Source organism: Prosopis cineraria, unplaced genomic scaffold, assembly GCF_029017545.1.
Source record: "Prosopis cineraria cultivar Desert tree isolate PC_DT_omini unplaced genomic scaffold, ASM2901754v1 PC13, whole genome shotgun sequence".
Taxonomy (NCBI): Eukaryota; Viridiplantae; Streptophyta; class Magnoliopsida; order Fabales; family Fabaceae; genus Prosopis; species Prosopis cineraria.
In genome coordinates, this window is record NW_026555344.1 from 2,603,905 (window position 1) to 2,625,201 (window position 21,297).

Sequence of the window (21,297 nt, forward strand, 5' to 3'; positions counted from 1 at the left end):
CACAACTAAGTTCTATTTATTAAGATTGTGCAAAATGCTTTGGATTTGAGCAGAACCGTCCACACACACACACACTCTCTCTCTCTCTCTCTCTCAAGCTTAAGACTATTCATCATATGTGCATCTTGCATAGAAGAGGAGGGGCGCCATGCATCTTCAGTGCATACAAGAAACCGGCTATTACTATCCTCCACCAGAGGCATCAAATGATATTATGAATTCTCTGCCAAAATTAACAATTCAGAACATTATAAAGCAGGCGCGCTCGCACATACTCAGGCACTAAAAAATGTGTGCAGATGTATACTCTTGTTTTTTTTTTGGAGCCAGAATGTGTAGATGTACATTCAACTTGAGGAATTGCAACAACATATAGACGAACATAATGTATGCATCAGTTAAATCAACACAAAATTGTAATCAGCTATTAATCTCATTAACTACATAACTAAATTACATAAAATATCGTTACCCAAAAAAAATACCTACGGACTTACGCAACGTAAGGTGTGAGGTGGAAGCCATCAAGCCAAATGTAGTTAATAAGTTATCCAGCCATCACAGTTAGTATGGAACAACTACGAAAATGTTACGTTACTTCCTCTTCTTATTTCCTAGTATCGTTGAGGGCAAAGGTCGTGGTGCTGCCTTTTTAATAAACGAGCTAGTTCTGCTATCTTCGCCAGCATCGTCTTCATCATCTTCAACACCATCTCTTTGAGATGATCTAGACTCCTCTTCCATTTGAGCAGCTTTTCTTTTTCTAGCATCCAACTTGGCATATAATTTCCGCTCTACAGGGTCATCTGATGGCCCCACTTTTGATTGGCGAAAAACTTTTGCACCAAGGCCAAGCCTGTACAATTGTATTACGATAATTATAATGATGGAAAATATTTACCATAACAAACTTGCCAAAGTTGACATGATGAACAATTTAATGGTGGAGGTCATATTGAGCACAGACCTAGGAGGTCGACCCTCTTTGTCAGCATCTGTTGGTTCATCATCTTCAACTTTGCTCATGTTATTTATCCATACTTCAGCCTGCCAATTAGAATGCTTCACAAGTAACTACCAGCAGTTTCATATAACATCTCAATGCCCCATGGTCAAATCCCAGCACCACAAATCACAACCTTCACAAAAAGGAACTTAGTAGGCAAAAAATGTTTGCCCTCAGTTTGTGACATTACTAAAATGCTAAATATTTAATGTATTTTTGCTTGATTTCTTTTTTCCCATACATTATAGGACTCCAAGTATTATATGCCAACATCATTACCAATTCCATGTTCATCATTCAGCAACTATTATTGGAAACCAGTGGGCATCATAAGCCTGTACCATCAAAAGCCTCAAGTCTTTGTAATGACTACAGAAAATCTTCAGTATATGATAGCAAGCAGCGTATGTTCATATTCATGGTCAATATGTCACAGTTAAGATTTTGATGCTGAGCTGCAAAATATGATTAGTGAAATTAAAAAGAAATAAATATGTGGCCAATTGGCCATGTTACCAAATTAACTTTTGAGGGGCAGAAATATGTGGTTCTCGACATGCCAAGTTATAGTTAAAACCAACATGCAATATAAATATGGGAAACACATCACTCGACAAGCATACAACACAATTATACTCAAGTCCCTGTAGTTTAGGAGGATCTTAAGGTGGAACAGAGGGAGGAAAAAACAAGGAATTACCAGTTTCAATGCCTTGTCCAACTTAACAATTTGGGGAAGAGAACCCTTCTTCAAAGGCTCTGTAACACTCATCTCAACTTCTTTGGACTGTAATCAACAAAAGTCGCTAGCAATCAAAATGAAGAGGGGAGAAGTATATTAGCCAATTACACACCATTCAAGCAAGAACTAGAACCCAAAAAAAAAAAAATCAATATGCAAAAATGCCCAATTCTTCTAGCCAAAAAACTCCTAAATTCAAAAGCGTAAATATTCAAATAATTACACAACCAGATTCAAAGCCAAATTAAAATGAAAAGTTTAAAACAATGCAAGAACAGCCACATGGGGAACAAATTCAAAAATAGATTCAAAGCCAGAATGAACAAATCAATCTCACCAGATTTTGGAAATAGAAAAAGCCTAGGGTTTGAACCTTCTTCACCGCTTGCCCAACAACAACCACGCAGGGCAGACAACGATGGACTGCGTCTGAGGGAGTGTGGAATGCTAATTCATTGACGAAGAGAGAAGGATCCACCACTCATGTAATGAAAATGTGTCTTATCTAAGGTTTTAAAAATTGGACTGGTTATCAAACCGATCGAGGTAACAATTCATGGTTCAATGGTCGGACCGGTCAACATTTAAAAATCATTAATTAAATTCCTATATAAGCATAAAAATATCATTTCAAATGAAAAAAAAAAAAGATCACAAATATTAATATTAGCATTGGGACTAGAGGAGGTATTTGAAATGAGTGTGGGAGTGGCCGTAGGTGTAGGAGTGTCATTATTTCCAGAGCCACCATCATCTTAAATTAAAAATTTAAATTTAAACAAATAGAAATTGAAATGATAAAATCACTATATCTAAATAAGCAGACTCATAGTAAGTAAGGAAACTAAATTGTAGCTATATATAGGTAGATGGAGCCGTATGAAGAAACATATATAAATAAATTGTAACTATATATAAATAAATTAAATTGTAACCAATAATTGATCTTGAAAACTTTCACCTGGTAAAAGCTTGGAACGATCAAGTAGTACTCATGATATATAAAAATACAAATATAAAAGTTGAAGCAAAAACTGAACTGAGTAAAGAGATCAATTAAACATTGACAGATAATATACATGGCATAAATTTATATTTTCAACTTACAGTAAAAGAGATGCGAATCTTTGCAATTTGAAGGTCTATAAATTGAAAGGAAAACAGGAAAACAACATCAACAAGAGAAGAAGGAGTCCAACTCTGAGAAAATGAAAGCAGAGGGGCGGGGCCGTGACAAATTGAAAGAGCAAAATTTTTTTTAATTTTCTTCTCGAAGAAATATCAGAAAAATAGCCAAATAAAGTGCTGAAATGAGGAAATACAAGCAACACAAAGGAGAGCGCAAAAACGATGTTGAGAAATTAAGAAAGAGCGGGTACCACTTCTCGCCCTCGGAGTTCGACGCAGGTGCCGAGCCAAGCAGCCGACTTCAACAGTTCAACCTGGAGAGTGGAAAGCAGTCGCGAACGTGGCTGACGGGGGGGCGAGCTCGGGCCTCAGAGATGCGTTCAGTCGACTGAAGAAGGAAGAAGAGAATCAGAGCGAGAGGCGTTTGGCAGGGGAGAGGGAGAGGGAGAGGGACGAGTGATTGAGTGATGGAGTTGATCGGCAGGGGAGACGGAGACCGTTCGCGTTCGACTGCTAGTGCTAGCGGCCCTAGGGCAACTGGCAACGTTTAGAATTTTAGGATTATAAAAATTTAATAAAAAAAGATCAAAACGATGTCGTTTTGACGTCGGAAACTCGAAAAACAAGCAATAAAATTTCGAACAGGCCAAACCGTCGCGCTCATCACTTTTTTCAATTTTTTGACCGATTCACCAAGTAGGAAAGCAATGGAGGTTCGAGTTAAGTGGGTTAGCTGGTCGCCAAGTCGATTAGGGGAGGAGAGCACCCTGTTACTGATCCGTTGTTGAGACCGAGAGGGGGAGGAGAGCCGAGAAGCGAGAGCAGTCCGTGACCATAAGGCAGGAGTCAAGTAAGAAGAATGAGAGTGAAGTGAGAGTTAAGGTCAGGATGGGGTTTTCTTCATAGGGTGAGAAAGACAAGAAGTGGTGCGTTTTGTAAGAAATTATTAAAAAATAAATAAAGAATAAGCTTGGTGGTTCACTTGAGCCCGTATTTTTAAAGTTTACTAATGTCAAACTCCAAAGCCCAATTAATCTAAAAATTCTAATTTTTTAAGCTTAATCTCTTATCAAAATATGTTTAAACAAGCAATCCTCTAAACTCGATCCTTACTTTAAACTCTACATATTTTGTTACTAGTTATTTTTTTTCAATGTTCCAAGTTTCTCTAATTTTTCCTCACAACATTAGTTTGTCTACTTTTAAATAGAGCTAGTAATTTGGGCTAAATCTAAAAAGACAGCCTAAATTCATCTGAAAAATTTAGGATCAAGCTAAAAAATAATATTAATTTTTTAATGTTTGGCTCTATTTGGACGGCTTGAATAGACTTGAGAAAATTGAGGTCAAACTTAATTGGGTTTGGACTTAGCCTGAATATTCAAATAAAAAATATATCATTTAAAAAAAATATATGTATATAATATAATAAATATTAATTAATTCTTTAAGTTTTATATCATTTTATACTAAAATATTATACTACTTTCATTCAAAAATATAAGGCATTTTTTAAAAAGTTAAATGTTAAAAAAATATAAAGTATTTTTAGTCTTCTAAGGTGTAATCATTGCTTTTTTTTTTAAAACTGTCCTTATTGATAATGACTTTATATTTATTGTAAAATATTTAATAGGAATAAATATAAAAAGATATGGTTAATTTAAAAGTAGATAACTATTTTATTGGGTTGTGAGATTTGATTTAAAAAACTTTATATTTTTTAACGGAGGGAGTGTATTTGAGTGCATCACTATAGTTATTTTTTAACAAATTAAAAATATTTATATTTTCATATTTTTATTATTTTTAATTAATATTAATTTTTATATTTTAAGATTTAAGTTTTTTTTAAAAAAATTTGAATCATATACATCATTTGAGTTTTCAAAAAAATGTATTATATATCTTTTATAAAGTAAGATAATTAATTTTAAAGTATAAATAATTTTAAAAATAAAACCTAGACATGTATGAATTATTTGACTCTATTACTAGATAAACATAATAAATAAATTATTTATTGTTGAATGTATGAATTCTTGAATAATTATTTGGTTATTATTCATTTGGTTAAAAATTAAGAATAAATTAAAGTAAAAATTCTTGATATGTGAGGGTTAAAAAATATAAAAAGTTAAAAAAATAATTTCAAAAAATAGTATTTTAACTCATAATTAAATAATTTTGTTTTATATGATAAAATGATGGTTATTTTTCTTATATTCTTAACAATAAAAAGTACAATTTACCTAAAAATTATTAAAAACTTTGAACTAATGAAAAAATAATTTTAAGTCAGCAATATAACCATAATTGAATTGAGATCAACTTGATTATAATTAAAATAATATAATTTAATTAAAATATACAAAATATTTATATACGACCACGATAAGAGCAATATTTAAACAACTAAAACATTAATTTATAAGTAAAGAAAATATTCATAAATAAATTATATATAATATAACAAAATAGTAACATAATTACTTAAGTACAAAGTTGATAATTTATTATTTTTATTTTATTATTTTAAAGTTAAAATAATATTTATGCCTATCAGAATTATTTAAAAATTAAAATTAATTTAAAAATTAAAAAGTTTTGGATATTTGAGCTGGCCTGAATAAGCTTAAAACTCAATGATGTTAAGGTTAAGCTTAGTTATATAGGCTATTTAAAAGGAGTAGGATATCTTAAGCCTGGTCTGAATTAAACTTAATTTGAATAAGCTCTGCCTGCTTAAATTATTGGCTCTACTTTTAAATGTTATAGTGAGGATGATGATGTATAACTAACAATGTTGAATTATATGTCATGTAAATAACAATATTAAATCTTATGTTGAATTTTTTTTTTATGAAAAAATCTTATATTGAATGTCAAAATAAAGATATGGTAGCTATCTAATAAAAAAATATAATAAGAAGGAAGGGTGCATGCTTAAAAGACAAAAATACCATAAGTAGATGCTATTTTGATTGGTTAAAAAAATTGATGAGGATATTTGATACATAATAAAAATAAAAAAATTGACCCATGATGACTGAAAATCACTTTTTGATGCTGACAAACACTGTCATCAACAAAATCTTTTTATCGAAGTGTGATTGTTGACTCATTTTAATTCATATTAGCATCTCCATTGTCATCATTAATTATATATCAATTAATTCTTCTTAAGTCTTTTGAGACTTTACTAACATTAATTTTTTGTGAAATAACTATAATATCCTAATTTAAAACAAAAAAGAAATGGATTGGTGAGTAAAAAATATGCAAAGCGAATCTTGTCCTTTAATATCCCCTTTTAGTTATTGTCAGAAAAAAATAGTTAATACTTAAATTAAAGTTGTCTCACTTAAACTTCAATAATTACAAAAAATATTAAATAATATATTTTAATAATAATTTATTATTTTTCATAATGACTAATTTTATATCTATACTAAACATATGCATAATTTATTTTATTCTATAATTTATTTTCTTAAACATATTTAAAATATAAGCAATATTAATAGTAAACTTACATATATTAATTTTAGATGTAAAAGTAAGTAAATATTAAAAGTGAAGTACAACGACCTCCTTCCCGTTCTGTTAAAATTATAGAGATATTTTTATTTTTAAAATCCATATTTTAGTTCAAATTTTAACACTGTTAGGAGTATTTCATTAAAAATTCTAAAATATTTAATTTTTATTTATAATCATGTTAAAAATTTTAAAATTATCAATATATTTTTATGATCTAATTATCTACTCTCTCTCAATTCAAAAAAATTTAAATAATTAAGTATGTGAATCTTTGATTAAATAATTTAAAAGTTTGATGCTGAAATAAATGAGATTTAAAGAGAAATAAATATAAATTAGATTGGGTGATTTATTATATGAAAACTTATTTCAGTAAATTATTTTAACTCTGAGTTTGAATACTATTTTAGACGACTGATGTGTTTAAATCTTTAAAAAGTTACCATACAGATACGTTTACATAAGAAGAAATTAACTTCATGGCCTCAAAAAATACAACCTTTATAAATTATGGATGAAATTCTTGAATATTTTAAAATATAGTCCATTTATAAAATTAATTAGATGTATTTTACTTTTTTTATCCTTAAATTAAATTTATTATTAAAACACAATATATTTATTGTAATTAATCCTTAACTGAATGAATCATTCCTTTTTTTTTCTCTAAATATAAAATTGCTAGTGTTTTTCTTCATCACAAAACTTTTCTTCTCTCTCTCTTTGTGTTTTTTCCAAGAATACTATGAAGAGGACATTAAACATTAAAGAGAAATTTTTATTTTTGGAAGCAGAAGACTAGACTGAAATCTATTATCTGTTATTAAATTTTTACCATCTTTATATCTTTCGGTAGCATTGAATTTTTTGCGAACTGTGTTTGATTCATTTTAAGCAAATAATTATGCATCTTTCCTGTTACTAATCTGCGATATTACATTATTGATATATGTATGTATATCAATGATAAACAGGTTTATGTTTGATTGTCTAATTATGTTGATCTGTAATAGTATATCAGTGATATACAACAGTATATCAATGATATAATATCACGAATCAGTAACACGAAAAACACATAATCATTTTCCTAGAATGGATTATATACAGTCCATAAAAATCTTTAAACTTTTAGTTTATCACAAAGAGTCAAATACTTAAACTAATAAAATAAAAAATCATGAATCTATATCTCCATTTCCCCGCCGACGTGCTCCATTCCATCAAGCACTATTGATGCATCTTACCTTATGTTTGTTTCTCATGGTTGTGACTATAGCTAGCTCACATTGCTCTACGGTCTCGAGTTCATCTCTCTCATGTCTAGTTTCATCTTCTCTCTCCCATTCATCTTTTTTAGTTTAGAGATTTCTTGCATTTTGAATATTTGATACTTGCAAAAAGCATATATTAAAAGGGCATTTTTATAAATTAATTATAAACTAAATATTAAAAAGGTTATTTTTAAAATTTAAGAAAGGATGAGCTATTTCTTTTACTTGGTTTTATGATATAGGTTACTTGTGCAAAAGTCCCTTTACATAACTAAAAAATAAGTATAAATAAAAATTAATTTTTTGGGTAATTTGAATAGATTTTAGACAACATTTATATTTAAAGAGAGGTATTTTTCTTCAATATATATAACTTAACTATCAACCAATGGTTGGGTGAATGAAATGAAATTTTAAAAATAAAAGTGATATTTATATTTTGTAACTATTCATATTAAAAAAAGTTTGTATAAGTTTCAAAAATAAAAGATATGTATTTGTAATTAAGATAAAATAAAAGGGAGGTTAAAATATTTTTCTCTAATACTAACAATAAAATTTTTTATTGCGGCTTTGACAACGCTTACAAATAGCACATGCCATATATAAAAATTTAAAATAAAGAACGCACAGAAAAAATGCATTTATCCGGATTTAATTTGAATAATTTAAATATATAAGCTCCAACTGTTTTAGGACATATTTGTTTTAGCTTATTTTATTAAAAAATATTTATTTTTTAAATGTATTTTGTGAGTTTTTATCATGTTTGCTTGAATTTTTGAAAATAATTAGAATACAAAAAATAAATTTTTGATTATTTTAGTAAGTTACTTGAAAAGCTTCTAAAAATAATCTAATACTGTAAATAAGATAGAGTATTTTAAAGAAGTGAAATATGTAAAAATATCATAAAATTTTAAAATAATAAATTATTTTTATAAAATAGAAATCAAGAAAGATATCATAAAATTTAAAAATAATTAATAAATAATTAATTTTTATTATTGTAACCAAATATAAGATAATATGAACTTTTTATAAAATAAATATTTTTTTATAAAATCTCTCGACTATCTCCTTGGCCAGAATTAAAGTTTTTAGATTATTCAAAAATTACTTTTTTTTTAATCTTAAACAAATATCCTTGTTCTTATCAAATAATATATTATTTTTTTAGAGATCGAATTAGTGTGCTATTTCATTAATTAAACATACTTTCAAGCATTTTGCTACACGAGATTTAAATTTTTGAAAAAAGGTTATCTTTCCAAAACTCACACTCAGTGAAGTGCATTTGAAGCCATGCCCATGTATAACCATTTATTTACATGAAAAAATTAGATTTTTTTCCATGCGTTGCACGTGTTAGAATGTTTAATTTGATAAGAGAAGAGAAGAGAAAAGAAAAATAATTCTCACTACATGATTAAATATAATGTAATTAATTTGATAATTTACACATGAAATATTCTATCAACTACATGCAAATACACAACTTTGGAGAAAATTAAACTTGAATGTTTCAGTTTCTCAAAAAGTACTACAATGAGAGACTATGATTGAAAAATCAATTATGAATTTAATAGTAGAATAGTAGAAAAATAGTTTTGCAGGTTCTAATGAGATAATCGGCAATTTAAATCTTCATAATTTAATCTTTCGTAACATTTGAAGTGACTAAGAATTAATTTTTATTGTCAAGCATTAAAATTGATATTAGGAAAATAGCTTTGCAAGTTCCAATAAGATAATTGAGAATTTGAATATTCAAAATTTAATTTTTTTAATATTTGAAATACTTGGAGTTGAATTCTTACTATCAAACATTGAAATTGGTATGAAGATACATCCAAATTCAAATTTTGAAATCATATAAGAAAAAATTGAGAAAAAATATATTATTAAAATATTTTTAAAATGAAAATAAAATTGAATTTGTCAACTATTCAAGACGTGCATATGAAATTTGTATATCAAGAGCAGTTTTTTAGTATGTTAATATAGTCTCTACTTTATTCTCTTCAAGTTGGGTAGAAAGAAAGTCAGAAATTAAAAGTGAACACATTAAAAAAGAATCATATGTTATTGCAATCAAGAGAAGACAATAAAACTCCAAATTTAAAAAAATAAAATGTCAAACATTTACGTTAAAGTAGGTGAAAAAAATATCTCATGTAAAATTATAATAAATAAAATGCCAAACATTTAAAATATCTCATGTATAAGCATACTTGATTATAGATTATAAAAGTAAAGACCACATAGATTTCAATTATTTTCAATGATAATGAACCATATATAATATTTGAATTTTTAACAATTTCAAACATTAATTAATGAAAGAGTGGTGGAATGATTAGATAATATTTTTTAGGTGTCTAGACTCAAACCCCCTCCATTGCACATATAATAACTAATTAAGATGAAATTAGCCTTTTCAATAAAAATTTTGAGAATGAATAATTTGTCATTAGCCATATGAAAATAATTATATATAATTTCCAAGAAATATACTAGTTCAAATAAATCATACACATCTGTAATTAAATCTAACATATGAGAGTTAATCCCTTGTGTTGCATGGTTTATGCTTGACCTAAGTAGCTGATGAATATGGAATATGAAAAAAAAAATTAAAAATAAAATTAATAGAAGGAATTTTAAAGAGTATAGGAACTTTCTTATTTTAAAGAAAATGTTGACTTGTGGAAAGTCTTTAGATACATAGATAAAATTTTGATTATGTTAAAATGTATAGTTATATTTGATTGAGGTAAAGAATTCAGTACTTGAATAAATGCAGGTAAAATTTTGATCTCATCTTTATATATAATGAATGGAAAACTTGTCAGAGACAAATAAATAGTGCAGCACTCTAAGCTATTGTCCGAGATGGAAATCACCAATTAGTAAATTAAGTTTTAAAAAAACCAAGAAAATTGATGTAAAATCTAATAAGCAATATTAAACTTTGAAACTTAAATCTAATACAAACATATCATCAGGTAATGGAAAATTTGAGTTCAACACAATAGAGAAGACAATTAGACAAACAATTGACTTCTAAAAGATAATCAGCATATGATCAATGAAGGATCATACATATTTCAGGAATAGCCAACAGAATATATATAGATGTTGCCCAGCAACTAAAACCTGTCTTGTATCATTTAGATCTCCCAACCAGATGATGCAGCTACTACCCCCTCTGCTGATATTTGAGTTAGTATGAGCAGTATAGGAACAGTTTTTCCAAGCATTTGCATTATTGTCATCTATAAAGAAGGCACATGGGTAATACTGATAAAAATAGGAATATATTGTTATAAACACATTTGTAGGGCAAAGCATAGTAAAAAAAAAAGTCCATATACAGGTGACGAAATAATTGATCATACTTGACAAAACACATCTTCAATTGTTTGAACATCCATGTATCCCATGTCAACATCAACTGTTAAGGTTTTGGACAAAATGCTTGATGTTGGTAACTTGGATCAAAATACTTGATGCTGCCTTTCTACCATTTTTAAAAACTGATCAATTGATAAGAAGTTTATGCTCATCAATGCAAGCATATTGGTTTCCATAGGTCTGTATAAAAACTCTAAAGGCAGCAACAGATACATGTCAAATGTCAAAGATTCAAGAATATTTTGTGCATAATAGCACTGACTAAGCATGAGCTGTGTAAAAGATTAACAAGAAGATTCTAAAATCAAAATAAAATAATAATAGAATAGTAGAACAAACCAAAACCTCCAGAGTCTTATAGCACTAGCAAAATTTTACCAACATACAATTTTAGAAATTTTAATTGCTAAAGAAGAGATGAGTTGCTCTTGAAAAGAATGTTTATTATATGTTGATCGAAAAGTTGTTTTCACCAAAAGACAGACTAAGTCTCTGCTCTTTACCTTTGGCAAGAGTGATTTAAGAAACTAAAATCACAAGTTTAGATGAAAGTTATGCAAGTAAAGAGATAGTAAATACTGACAGGAAAAAGTACAACATATAAAGCTCACTATTGGATAACGAGGTGGTTTAAATCAAACTTTGCAATGATTTTAATAGGTCATACTTTCTTCATGCACCTTCTCTACAAAAGACAAAAGACTCTCTTAATTAGCTAATACAAAATTATTATGCATATAGCTAATAATTGAAAAATTGTCATAGCAACTTCCTGCAAGATTCTAGCGAGCAAGAGCTTTAGTTGTAAAAGAAGACAATTGGAAAATTGTCATAGCAACTTCTTGCAAGATATTTTTGTGTTCAACATATTTTTGTGTTCAAGTTTGAGAAAAAATATATATACCTATAGACTGCTCAAGTAAGGGGCATCATCAGCATGAGTTATAATACATGAATCAAGAAGTGGAATAAACAAAAAATATGCTTCTTCACCATTTAAAGTTCTATGAGGACCGGCTAAGATACTCTCATAAAGTGCTACCTGTGGATAGCGAACGTCAAACTCAAATGATATATTGTAAAACATTATAATTATAAATTCACTAACTAAAATGCTTTAAATATGATCTAAATTTATAAATTACCTAGGCACCATACAATTGATCTATCCATATTGTAGCATTGGAATACTTAGAAATCCTAGTTACACATTCAAACTTAAAATGGCCCCTTTAATAGGCATATAAAGAAAATAAACAAACAAAAATTCTATAAGAATCTTGGTCTTGGGATGTTAAAAAAATGATGCTTAAAGAATCCTGACCTCAAGGAACAGGCTGTTGAACTTTAGAAGCCAATCATAAACATATATGAGAGACCTTTTCTTTTCCACCACATATTAAAGATGATTATCCTTCCTTTAAAATGAAGATTTTGAGAAATATCAACTCGAACATTGATTAACGTAAGTCAACTGTATAGGGCTCTTCACAAAAATCTCATCCTATCTTATGGAGAAAAGCCCGGACAATGATGAATCAGAAAATAAATCGAAGGAATAGATCCAGAGTCATCCCTATTCCCTGTAATAGAAAGAAACTAAAGAAGAAAGAGGGTGAAAGTAAAATGAGGAAATTGGGTGAGAGAAAAGTGCAACATCAGAAATATTTCAATGCAAAGGAAGGAATGGAAGAGTGAAAATGATGAGAAAGGCAAAGCAAGTAAATGGAACTGGAAATACACATACCCACAAAGATGCGAGTGAGAAGCTTGGAGAAATGCTGGATTGGAGAACCCACGATGTAGAACCACAAGTGAGAAGGGCCAAGATGTAACTCTGCGACATGTCGACATCGAGAATGCGAACGCTTAAAAACTAAATGGAGAAAACCACATTAGTTAATCCTTTGGTGAAAGTCACCATTTACCATTTGAATTTGAAAACAGATGGAAATGCACATATGAAATCACAATCAATTAAGAGCGAACGGAACGACCTCGAAGGTGTAAAACTGGAAGGGATAAAAAAATTATGTTAATGCTCCTGTGAGATTGAAGAATGTAGCGGGGAGGAAATGAAAATCAGGGAACTTGGAGAATTATAGGAAAGTGTAGCAGACAAGAGTGATAAATTGAAAAGGTGAGAAGGCAAATATAATTAATACTTCGTGAATTCAAATTTTACATTTGAATGGCAAAAGACTCGTTGCTTGGAAGAGGAAAATACTAGCTGCCTTGGAGTTTAATCCTCCCATGATGGTAAATTAATAATGAAATGGAAGAATAAAAAATTTAAAATAATTTTGACCAATCAGCAGCGTTCTATGGGATTTGTTAATATATATTGATAACAATTGAGGGTTGTTGGAAAAAATTTATATCAGCCAAGAATTAATAGATTTTAAAACTACACTACAGTCTTTTAATCCTTGACTTATATTATTTTTTATGTGAAGTGACTAAATTGTCTTTAAAGTTTAAAATAAAAAAAAGTTACCTCTACTATTATCGGTGCCAACTATTGCTAAAGCCCTTGATGATGACAAAGGTCTCTAAAACCCTTGCCACTGGTGGGTTCACTGGCAGCCAATCATCAAAGCTCTGGCGCCAGTGAAACTTTTAATGAAGGATGATAAATTAAGTTAGAATTAAGCTTTTCCCACACGTACAAAAATCAAGCTTTTATTTTATTGGCATCATTTTTGTAAATATCGTTAGATAAAGACTCTTTAGACCTCTTTTCTTTTAGTTGAGATTGAGAACTAAGGCGGGAAGATGGGAGAGATTGACACATTGTAAACCTCATAAGTATGAAAATAAACAATATTTGGTTAAAATTGATAGAAAAGTTTTAGATAATCTATTTTTTGTAGTAGAAACTATTCAGTACTTATCAAAAAATAGTTTGTAGTTAAATTTGCATATTTACATATGCTGACATAGATATCCGTGGAGTGTCACATGTTATTGTGGGCCCTATTTAACATCTGTAAGCTAAAATTAATAGCAAGCTATTAGATGCTTTATTTTTTAAAATTGAAAATTTATTTCGCACCATCTGATAGTTTAGATTACTAGATGTTCCTGAAAAAATATTTCATGGTCAAAAATTTGCTACTTTGGCCATTTTATTATTTTAAAAGTTGGGGATAATTTGATCATTTCACATAAAAATTTAATATCAGTCAAGGATTAGGAGACTGCGGTGCAATTTCAAAATCTATTAATTATTGACTGTTATAAATTTCTTCCTGTGTTACACATGCTTCACCATTTATTGGGTCGGTTCCTATCATCTATATACTCCGGGTGTCTGATAAAAGACTACGGTTTCAGCAAGTAAAGTGAAAACATGCTCTGATGATTTTGATTGAAATTGCATAACAAATCCTTGCAAGTAGGAATACGATGGAAGATTCTAAATCCCTCATTCACCATACCTATGCTGTGGATAACATGACGGTCTTCTATATCCATCACCGGACCACCCAACTCAACTGTTCACAAGAGAGTCAAGCTCAAATAAACAACGATCCATGAACACATGAAATATTGTTGAGGAGGTCAAAGAACCAATCTCACTCAGCAGACTTTATTGATTTCTCTAACAGCCGAACTTGCAGCATAAAGTGTTATCTTTTTAACCTGTAAACGAAGAAAAATGGGCAGGGTGCAATGCGATTCTCAAAGGCGCAAAATATTTTGACGGGTGACTTTTTCTTTGCAATGCAAGAGCTATAATATAACAAGCATCTTCGGTGAAAACGTGGCAATATGAGAACATGCAAAACCAAATCACTTAACAGCAGAAAGCTAAACCAATCAGACTCAACAAGCACTGCGAATAAACAAGCCGACCTCTAATTTATCCTCCTTGGCTGTGTTTTTTCTTTGGGAGCAAACGAAACTAGTCTGTAAGTCGTTTCGAGGAAACAAAATCAATTGCCACCTTTATACAAGACTGGTTAATGAAAAGAATGATGTTAAAAGCAATGTAATTACGAGAAAATAACATTTAAATGATGACAGATGAAAAAAAAAAATGCTATAAATTACTTCTTCTGATCTTTATTACAAGGACTTCTTGCATGTTTCTCAATATAACACGCTTTGTTTAAAGTATTGATTTTTTCCACCTAGCATCCCTAGCTAACTATAAAATTTCCAAACCAATTAAACAAATTCCTCTAACTAATTACTTTTATTGAGATTAATTCTGAAATTTTACAAGAAAAAACTAATTTTAACTAATTTCATTAATTTACATGAAGTTGTTAACAGGTGCTTATAAAAAGAGCTGGAGGGAGTATTCTAGTAGAAGTTGCCCTTGTTTGCAATTCACTTCAACAAAAGCAAATTATTCATTATTCCTATGAAGATATATCTACTGTTATTAGTCTTGTAGACTTTCTGTTAGGGGGATTTGATCACAAAAAGGATCAGAATCTCTTTTTTCTAATCTGCTTGATGAAGAAATAGAAGAATCAGAACACTTTGTTGCTCCACGTTAGTGAATACCAATTTTCTCTTGATTATTTTTTCAAATGCTGTTAATAAAAAAATTAAATTGCAGTAAATTTATTTTTTTATAATTAATTAATAAAAAGAAATCACCGGAAGTTATTTAACTTCCCACCCTCTCACATGCATCTCAACTTAGTAATTATACACTTATGATGTTTGAGACCAATGATCAAAACTAAGAAGGCCTGAAGCAGGTATACCAAGAAATCAATTTTTACCCACAAATGTGTGAGAAATGTAGAGTATAATGGCAAGAATTCCAAATTAACGGCTCGTCACTAGAAGCTCAAGTCTTTGTCTATTTCTCACTTGATAGGGACACCTAGCGAGAATGAGAACAGCCTCACCAAGATGTTGCTCAAAGGTCCAGGGTTCAACTATTATGGGGACAACTTTGGTAAAAAAAAAAAAAAAAAAAAACTATTATGGGACAACTATTATGAATGGGGTGTATAACTTGAAACCAGCATCATTTAACTCTTCATATATGGTTAATAAAGTGAAAACATAGAGGTAACACTACTCAGAGTTTATAGGATGATTGCCAATATGACATTATTCCTTCTTATGCTTCCTTAAATACTCCATTAGTTTTGGAGCATCTTGACGACGGAAGTTATCCCAGACAGCACCACCATGGTCAACTGCAGCTTCACGATTAGTTTCTACAGAACCTTTTACCAGACCTTGCTTTGATTTTTGGGACTCTAGATCATCAGACAAATTGTCAAGAAAGTCGGCCCTCGTTCTGTCATTAACATTACTCCTACAATTCGAGGTTAAGTTACATGCAGATTGAGTAAGTTCATGTTTGCGCCTGAATGTCTTGGCATGATCTGAAACTTCGGCAAATATAACACCATGTTCAGCAGAGCAGCTTCTTCTTTCCACTGCATATCTGCCAGAGGCAGAGCAGTTTCTGCTCTCACCAAATTGTTCTGTGGCTGTTGTTTCTAACTTCACGGGTGAGCCTTCTGGTGTTGAAGAAATTTCTAATTTCACAGTTGAGTCTTCCGGTGCTGATGAACTTGGTAACTTGACAGATGAATCTTGCGATGCTGACAAAATTTCTAGCTTCATAGTTGAGCCTTCCGATGCTGATGAAATATGTTCATCTATTTGGCTACTAGAAGGGGAAAAAAAAAAACTGTTAATTCCATTCTCAGTCCTTCCATCATTTGTTTTGGGTCTCCCATCAATATCACTATGCGCTTCACAGTAGGTTCCTGCATGTCAACTTCTGCATTTGTCCCCCGCAAATTGTTTGTGCTTTCTCGTTGCCAAGCACCTATATTCACCTAGGTAATGTGGGTCGGTACATTAACCTCCGTCACAAAATTATAATGCGATATCAGCTACAATTATATACAGATGACCGCAATGAGCAGAATGAAATAAAAATACAGATGACATGTTCTATGATGTAGTGCATCAAAGGGTTCTATATGTAGAAGATTTGGGAAGTGACAATAACTAGACAGCCTGCAAATTGGTCAACTAGTAAACCATTAACCATCTGTTGCATCAAATTGGAAAGGTGCATTTGAAGGTAGAAGTAGTCAACACTTCGACACAAGCGCACATGCACACGTTCAAAGAATGTAGGTGTGAGTGACAATTTCCATGCATTTTAATACAAGCATTGGAAGAAGGCCTTTTAGGTCCCCATGCTTTCATGTCTAAAATATAAACCGTGAAATCCAACATATATCACCAATCAGTAAGCCAGTTATCCTTCTGAATAGATAATTTAGGCTCCATAAATTGATTTATCATTCAGTAAGTTCATTTTCCAACTTTTCATTCAATTATTATTTACCCAACCATGAAGTTAAGAAGAAGATGCTCAGCCCCTATAAACTACTCTTCACTCAAAGGAATTTCTTCCTTTTCATTAACTTTCTCATCATCGAATGACAATATAATCTAACACCCATTTAAATTTTAGTTGGATATAATAGATTATGAAAATAATTGATTAAATGATAGATTTAAATCATAATTGATTATATTATAATGCAACATGTTTGAATATTGTTTTTTTGAAATTGATTTTAATAGAATTAAAGATGTTTGAATAATTTATTCAAATTAATTTTAACTGTATAAATTATCATAAAAAACATTGCCTTTCAAAATTAAATTATTGATAAATTTTTACCTAATGTTTAAAAAGTAAAATATACTATTTAAATTATATATCTGATTAATTATAAAAATTTAAATTATATTAATATTAACAATTTTAATTAAGTAAATAAATAACTCGACATATCTTAATTCAAATAAATTTATTAAAAGAGAAAGATTTTATTCTTAAATAACAAACATCAATTTTATAATAACTAATGAAGATGATAATGTACAAGTTAATCTCTAATGACATCATGAATATAAGCCATATCTGACAAAGATGTGAAACACTGCTTAAAAATTTTAACAACATAAAAAATGTGGTAATGTAACAAATGAGACAAAATCTGTTATAATTATTATGTGAGTGTGTGACCACATGAGAGGAGAGGTTTCAATAATTTTTTTTAAAAGAGTTTTTTAGAAAAGCCTTTATTTACCATGTTTAAATTTAAATTCAAATAATAAACTTGTTTTTTTAATTACCTTGGCAAAAAACGTTAATCTCTCTTTAATTTTTAATTATCACATTTGAATATGCTGATTATTTCATTTGCAACATCCAATCTTATTATATTCAAACCGTGGCTTTATTTGGCATTAATTGCACCTTATATTTTTTAATGGTTGAAAAGATTGCTTTATCCCTTTTTAATATTTTAATGGCCAAATGAAGTCTTCTCCTCCAACGTTCAAAAATGCCATTCATCAATGATATTTTATTATGTCAAAATGGTGGAGTAAAGCAATGGGATGATGATAATTTATTTATTTAATAATGGTGTAGGTGGGAAGATATTTTCTTGTGAAGTGATAGTGATTTATTTTCTTAGCAACAGTGCTTCAAATGTTTTTGTTCAATGCATGGCTATATAAATAGCAAAGTTGTGCATGAAATTGATGCTAAGCATTTTGAATTCTTGGGCACTTCTCTTCCTCTTAAGTGTCTTGCTTCTTGAGTTTAATTTTTTCTTTAAATTATTTTTGCCGTTCTATCACCCTGTTCAATTTTATAGGAGGGTTCTATTTAATTTTGGAGAGCTTTAACAGTTGTGCCGAAATTACTCTTAAGGATAGTGTCTTTAGGCATGACTTGAAAAAAATTTTACACTGCTACTACCAATAAAATCTCTCTCTCTCTTTTTTCTGGATCTTTACAACAATCTTTGTAATAACTTCTAATTTTAAATTAAATTAAATTAATTTTTCTCTACCAATTAATATTTTATTTAAATTATTTTTATAATAAGTGTTAAGTGAAAGGTGATAGTTGACAGGAATTTATGTTAGTAACTTTTTTAAGGATTTAAAATTTAAATTTTACTAAAAAAAAGGAAAAAAAGAGAGAGAGAGTTTGATTTAATATTTATTAAATCGTGTCTCTTTTGTACATTTTTCTTGGGACTTTCTTTGTAAATTTTCCCATATATCTTTGTAATTTGAACGCAAAAAGCTGATGGCTTTGCGAAAAAATTCATTTTTTGGAAAAGTTGCTGTTTGGATACTTAACTGCAAAATCGAACTTTTTTTCCCTCAAAAAATCGATTAATGAGCTGTCCAAACACACACTTAGAAATTAATCCGAGGCTCCTAGAAAGGTTCATGCTGAAAAATTACAAAACTCGTGCTAAATTCCTGAGGAATCCAAATGAAACCCTGGTAATGTCGAAAAAGAGAGCACAAGAGGCCAACAATTTCCAACCAAAGTGCCACCCCCAAAATACTAGAAAATAAAGTTATTAATGATTGGCACAGGACAACCAATGCATGCAAACTTTATAGACAAGCAACACAAGAAGAAATCCACTCTTGAATCTTTAAACAAGTTAAAAAAAATAAAGGAAAGAAAAAGAAACTATACAACACAAACATACTGGCTGTCCTCTGATCATTAGCGTGCAGAGATTACCGCATCAGACACATCACAGCGGTGCTTTGCCGCTGAATTACCTTTACGAAGCTCGTCAGGAAATCCATGAGCAATATGTGTTTTGGGTCCCAAATTTGGTTTCAGCAAGTCGTCAGGAAGTTTGCTAGCAAAATCCAAAAGACCTGATTTTGGATCAGTGTAGTCCCTATAGGGTAGAGCTGTTTGAAATTCAGCACCATCCCTTGGCAAACGCTCTTCAAAAAGGTTGATGAAGGCCAATCTTTCAATTTTAGAACTTCTAGCCACCTATTTTTATGCATTCGACCCTCTAGGTAGCTTGCAAAAAATTGGTGAATACTGATCTCCACATGCAAAATGGTGAGATGTTAATAAATTTGACGATAAAATTATTCAGATTGATTTTCATCTATGACTTACCTCAAACCAATCAAGGCAATCGATGGCCTTTAGACTGTGTTTCCTCTCTATACTTCACCCTAGAACCTTTTTCCCTTAAAGCCCTCCACATAACCATTGGTTCCCAACCAAGGCCAGATGTCCTGTCCAGAACATTTCTCACAATCACAGGTTTTCCCATCGTCCAGTGCCTCTGGAAATGCTTAACTTTGTCATCAGACATGTAAAAGGGCATCTGGGCTATACAAAAAATTATCTTGAACATCATCCCTGGATGCTGCCTATCTGACCTCATAATTGAATTTCCCTTCAGCCAAGTTTGGCCAGCATAAAGAGAACTTAGCAGAAACATGAACGTCCAGGGGTCTGTAGTCTCTTGTGAGGTCCTCTGCATTCTTCAACAGCTTCACCACCCAATCAGAAAAGTGCGTCTCAATTCTAGCAATGCAGTGCCACAAACTCCATGTTGTTTCGGATGACATGGAACATTATCATCACTGTTAGTTCTCCATTCAGGAAATGGAGAGGTTCCATCAGTTTGAATATCGAAAACATCCCGTAAGAGTTGGCTTTCCCAACCAAACATAAGGTAAGAAGCATTTGCGAAATCAATGGTAGAAGAAGAAATCGATTATCAAGATCGAATCTAGTTCTGGGCACAAGAACTCAATGGCAAGAGAAGAATGAACAAGTGTCTCTGGGAAAGGAGACTTCACACGTGGCAATGGTCATAATTTCTCCAGCTTACGCTGCATCAACATCAGAGTGGTCAATCTTCACTACTAAAAAGCAAACTCAACTTTAACACTTGAAACTTGTGAACGTTTGAAGCATGTAACAAATTGATCACTCTTACATCTACTTAAATAATATTATGAGTATTCATGTACATTTTATCATTTTAGGATACTGAAAAACTTTGCAGATATTTTTCTATTTTTTTTTTTAAATTTGCCTTCGTATGCCAAAATTCTGGCCTCTGCCCTAAGCATATTTAAATCTTTTTTTAATGAGAAACGGGACAAAACTCAAAATTATATTATTTAACTAACAATAACATAAGGGTATGAAAAGCCTTCAATATCTCAATACAACGACCGTAAGAGCTCTCAAGTAGGTTCAAAATGAACATTACATCCATAGTTTTGCTTGGTTCCAAACTTGTCGAGCCAAGCAGCACACATGTTACCTTCCCTATAAATGCATCTCGCATTAATCATCCAGTCTTCACTAATAAAGCCGA

The 21,297-nt window shown here is 30.4% G+C and overlaps 1 protein-coding gene, 1 long non-coding RNA gene and 1 pseudogene across 8 annotated transcripts; all 3 read right to left on the reverse strand.

Annotated features, from left to right (window-relative positions):
• Window positions 1-283: 283 nt before the first annotated feature.
• Window positions 284-3,709, reverse strand: LOC129290476 (uncharacterized). Of its 7 annotated transcripts, none has more exons than XM_054927262.1 (6): window positions 3,128-3,709; window positions 2,856-2,890; window positions 2,086-2,253; window positions 1,707-1,793; window positions 968-1,047; window positions 284-856 (listed from the first exon to the last, which is right to left on the reverse strand). In XM_054927262.1, the coding sequence occupies exons 4-6, from the start codon at window positions 1,776-1,778 to the stop codon at window positions 595-597; spliced, it is 414 nt and encodes a 137-aa protein (XP_054783237.1). In that variant the 5' UTR covers window positions 1,779-1,793; window positions 2,086-2,253; window positions 2,856-2,890; window positions 3,128-3,709; the 3' UTR covers window positions 284-594. The 7 variants fall into 7 exon arrangements, with proteins under 7 accessions (XP_054783237.1, XP_054783235.1, XP_054783238.1 ...); XM_054927260.1 differs by having other exon boundaries at window positions 1,707-1,812; window positions 3,128-3,706; XM_054927263.1 differs by lacking the exon at window positions 2,086-2,253.
• Window positions 3,710-10,555: 6,846 nt separating this feature from the next.
• On the reverse strand, window positions 10,556-13,078 carry LOC129291820 (uncharacterized). Its single transcript, XR_008588773.1, has 3 exons — window positions 12,858-13,078; window positions 12,435-12,709; window positions 10,556-11,795 (listed from the first exon to the last, which is right to left on the reverse strand). It is a non-coding gene; the product is annotated as an uncharacterized LOC129291820 (long non-coding RNA).
• Window positions 13,079-19,658: 6,580 nt separating this feature from the next.
• Window positions 19,659-20,640, reverse strand: LOC129290914 (lysine-specific demethylase JMJ27-like; annotated as a pseudogene).
• Between the last annotated feature and the right edge of the window lie 657 nt (window positions 20,641-21,297).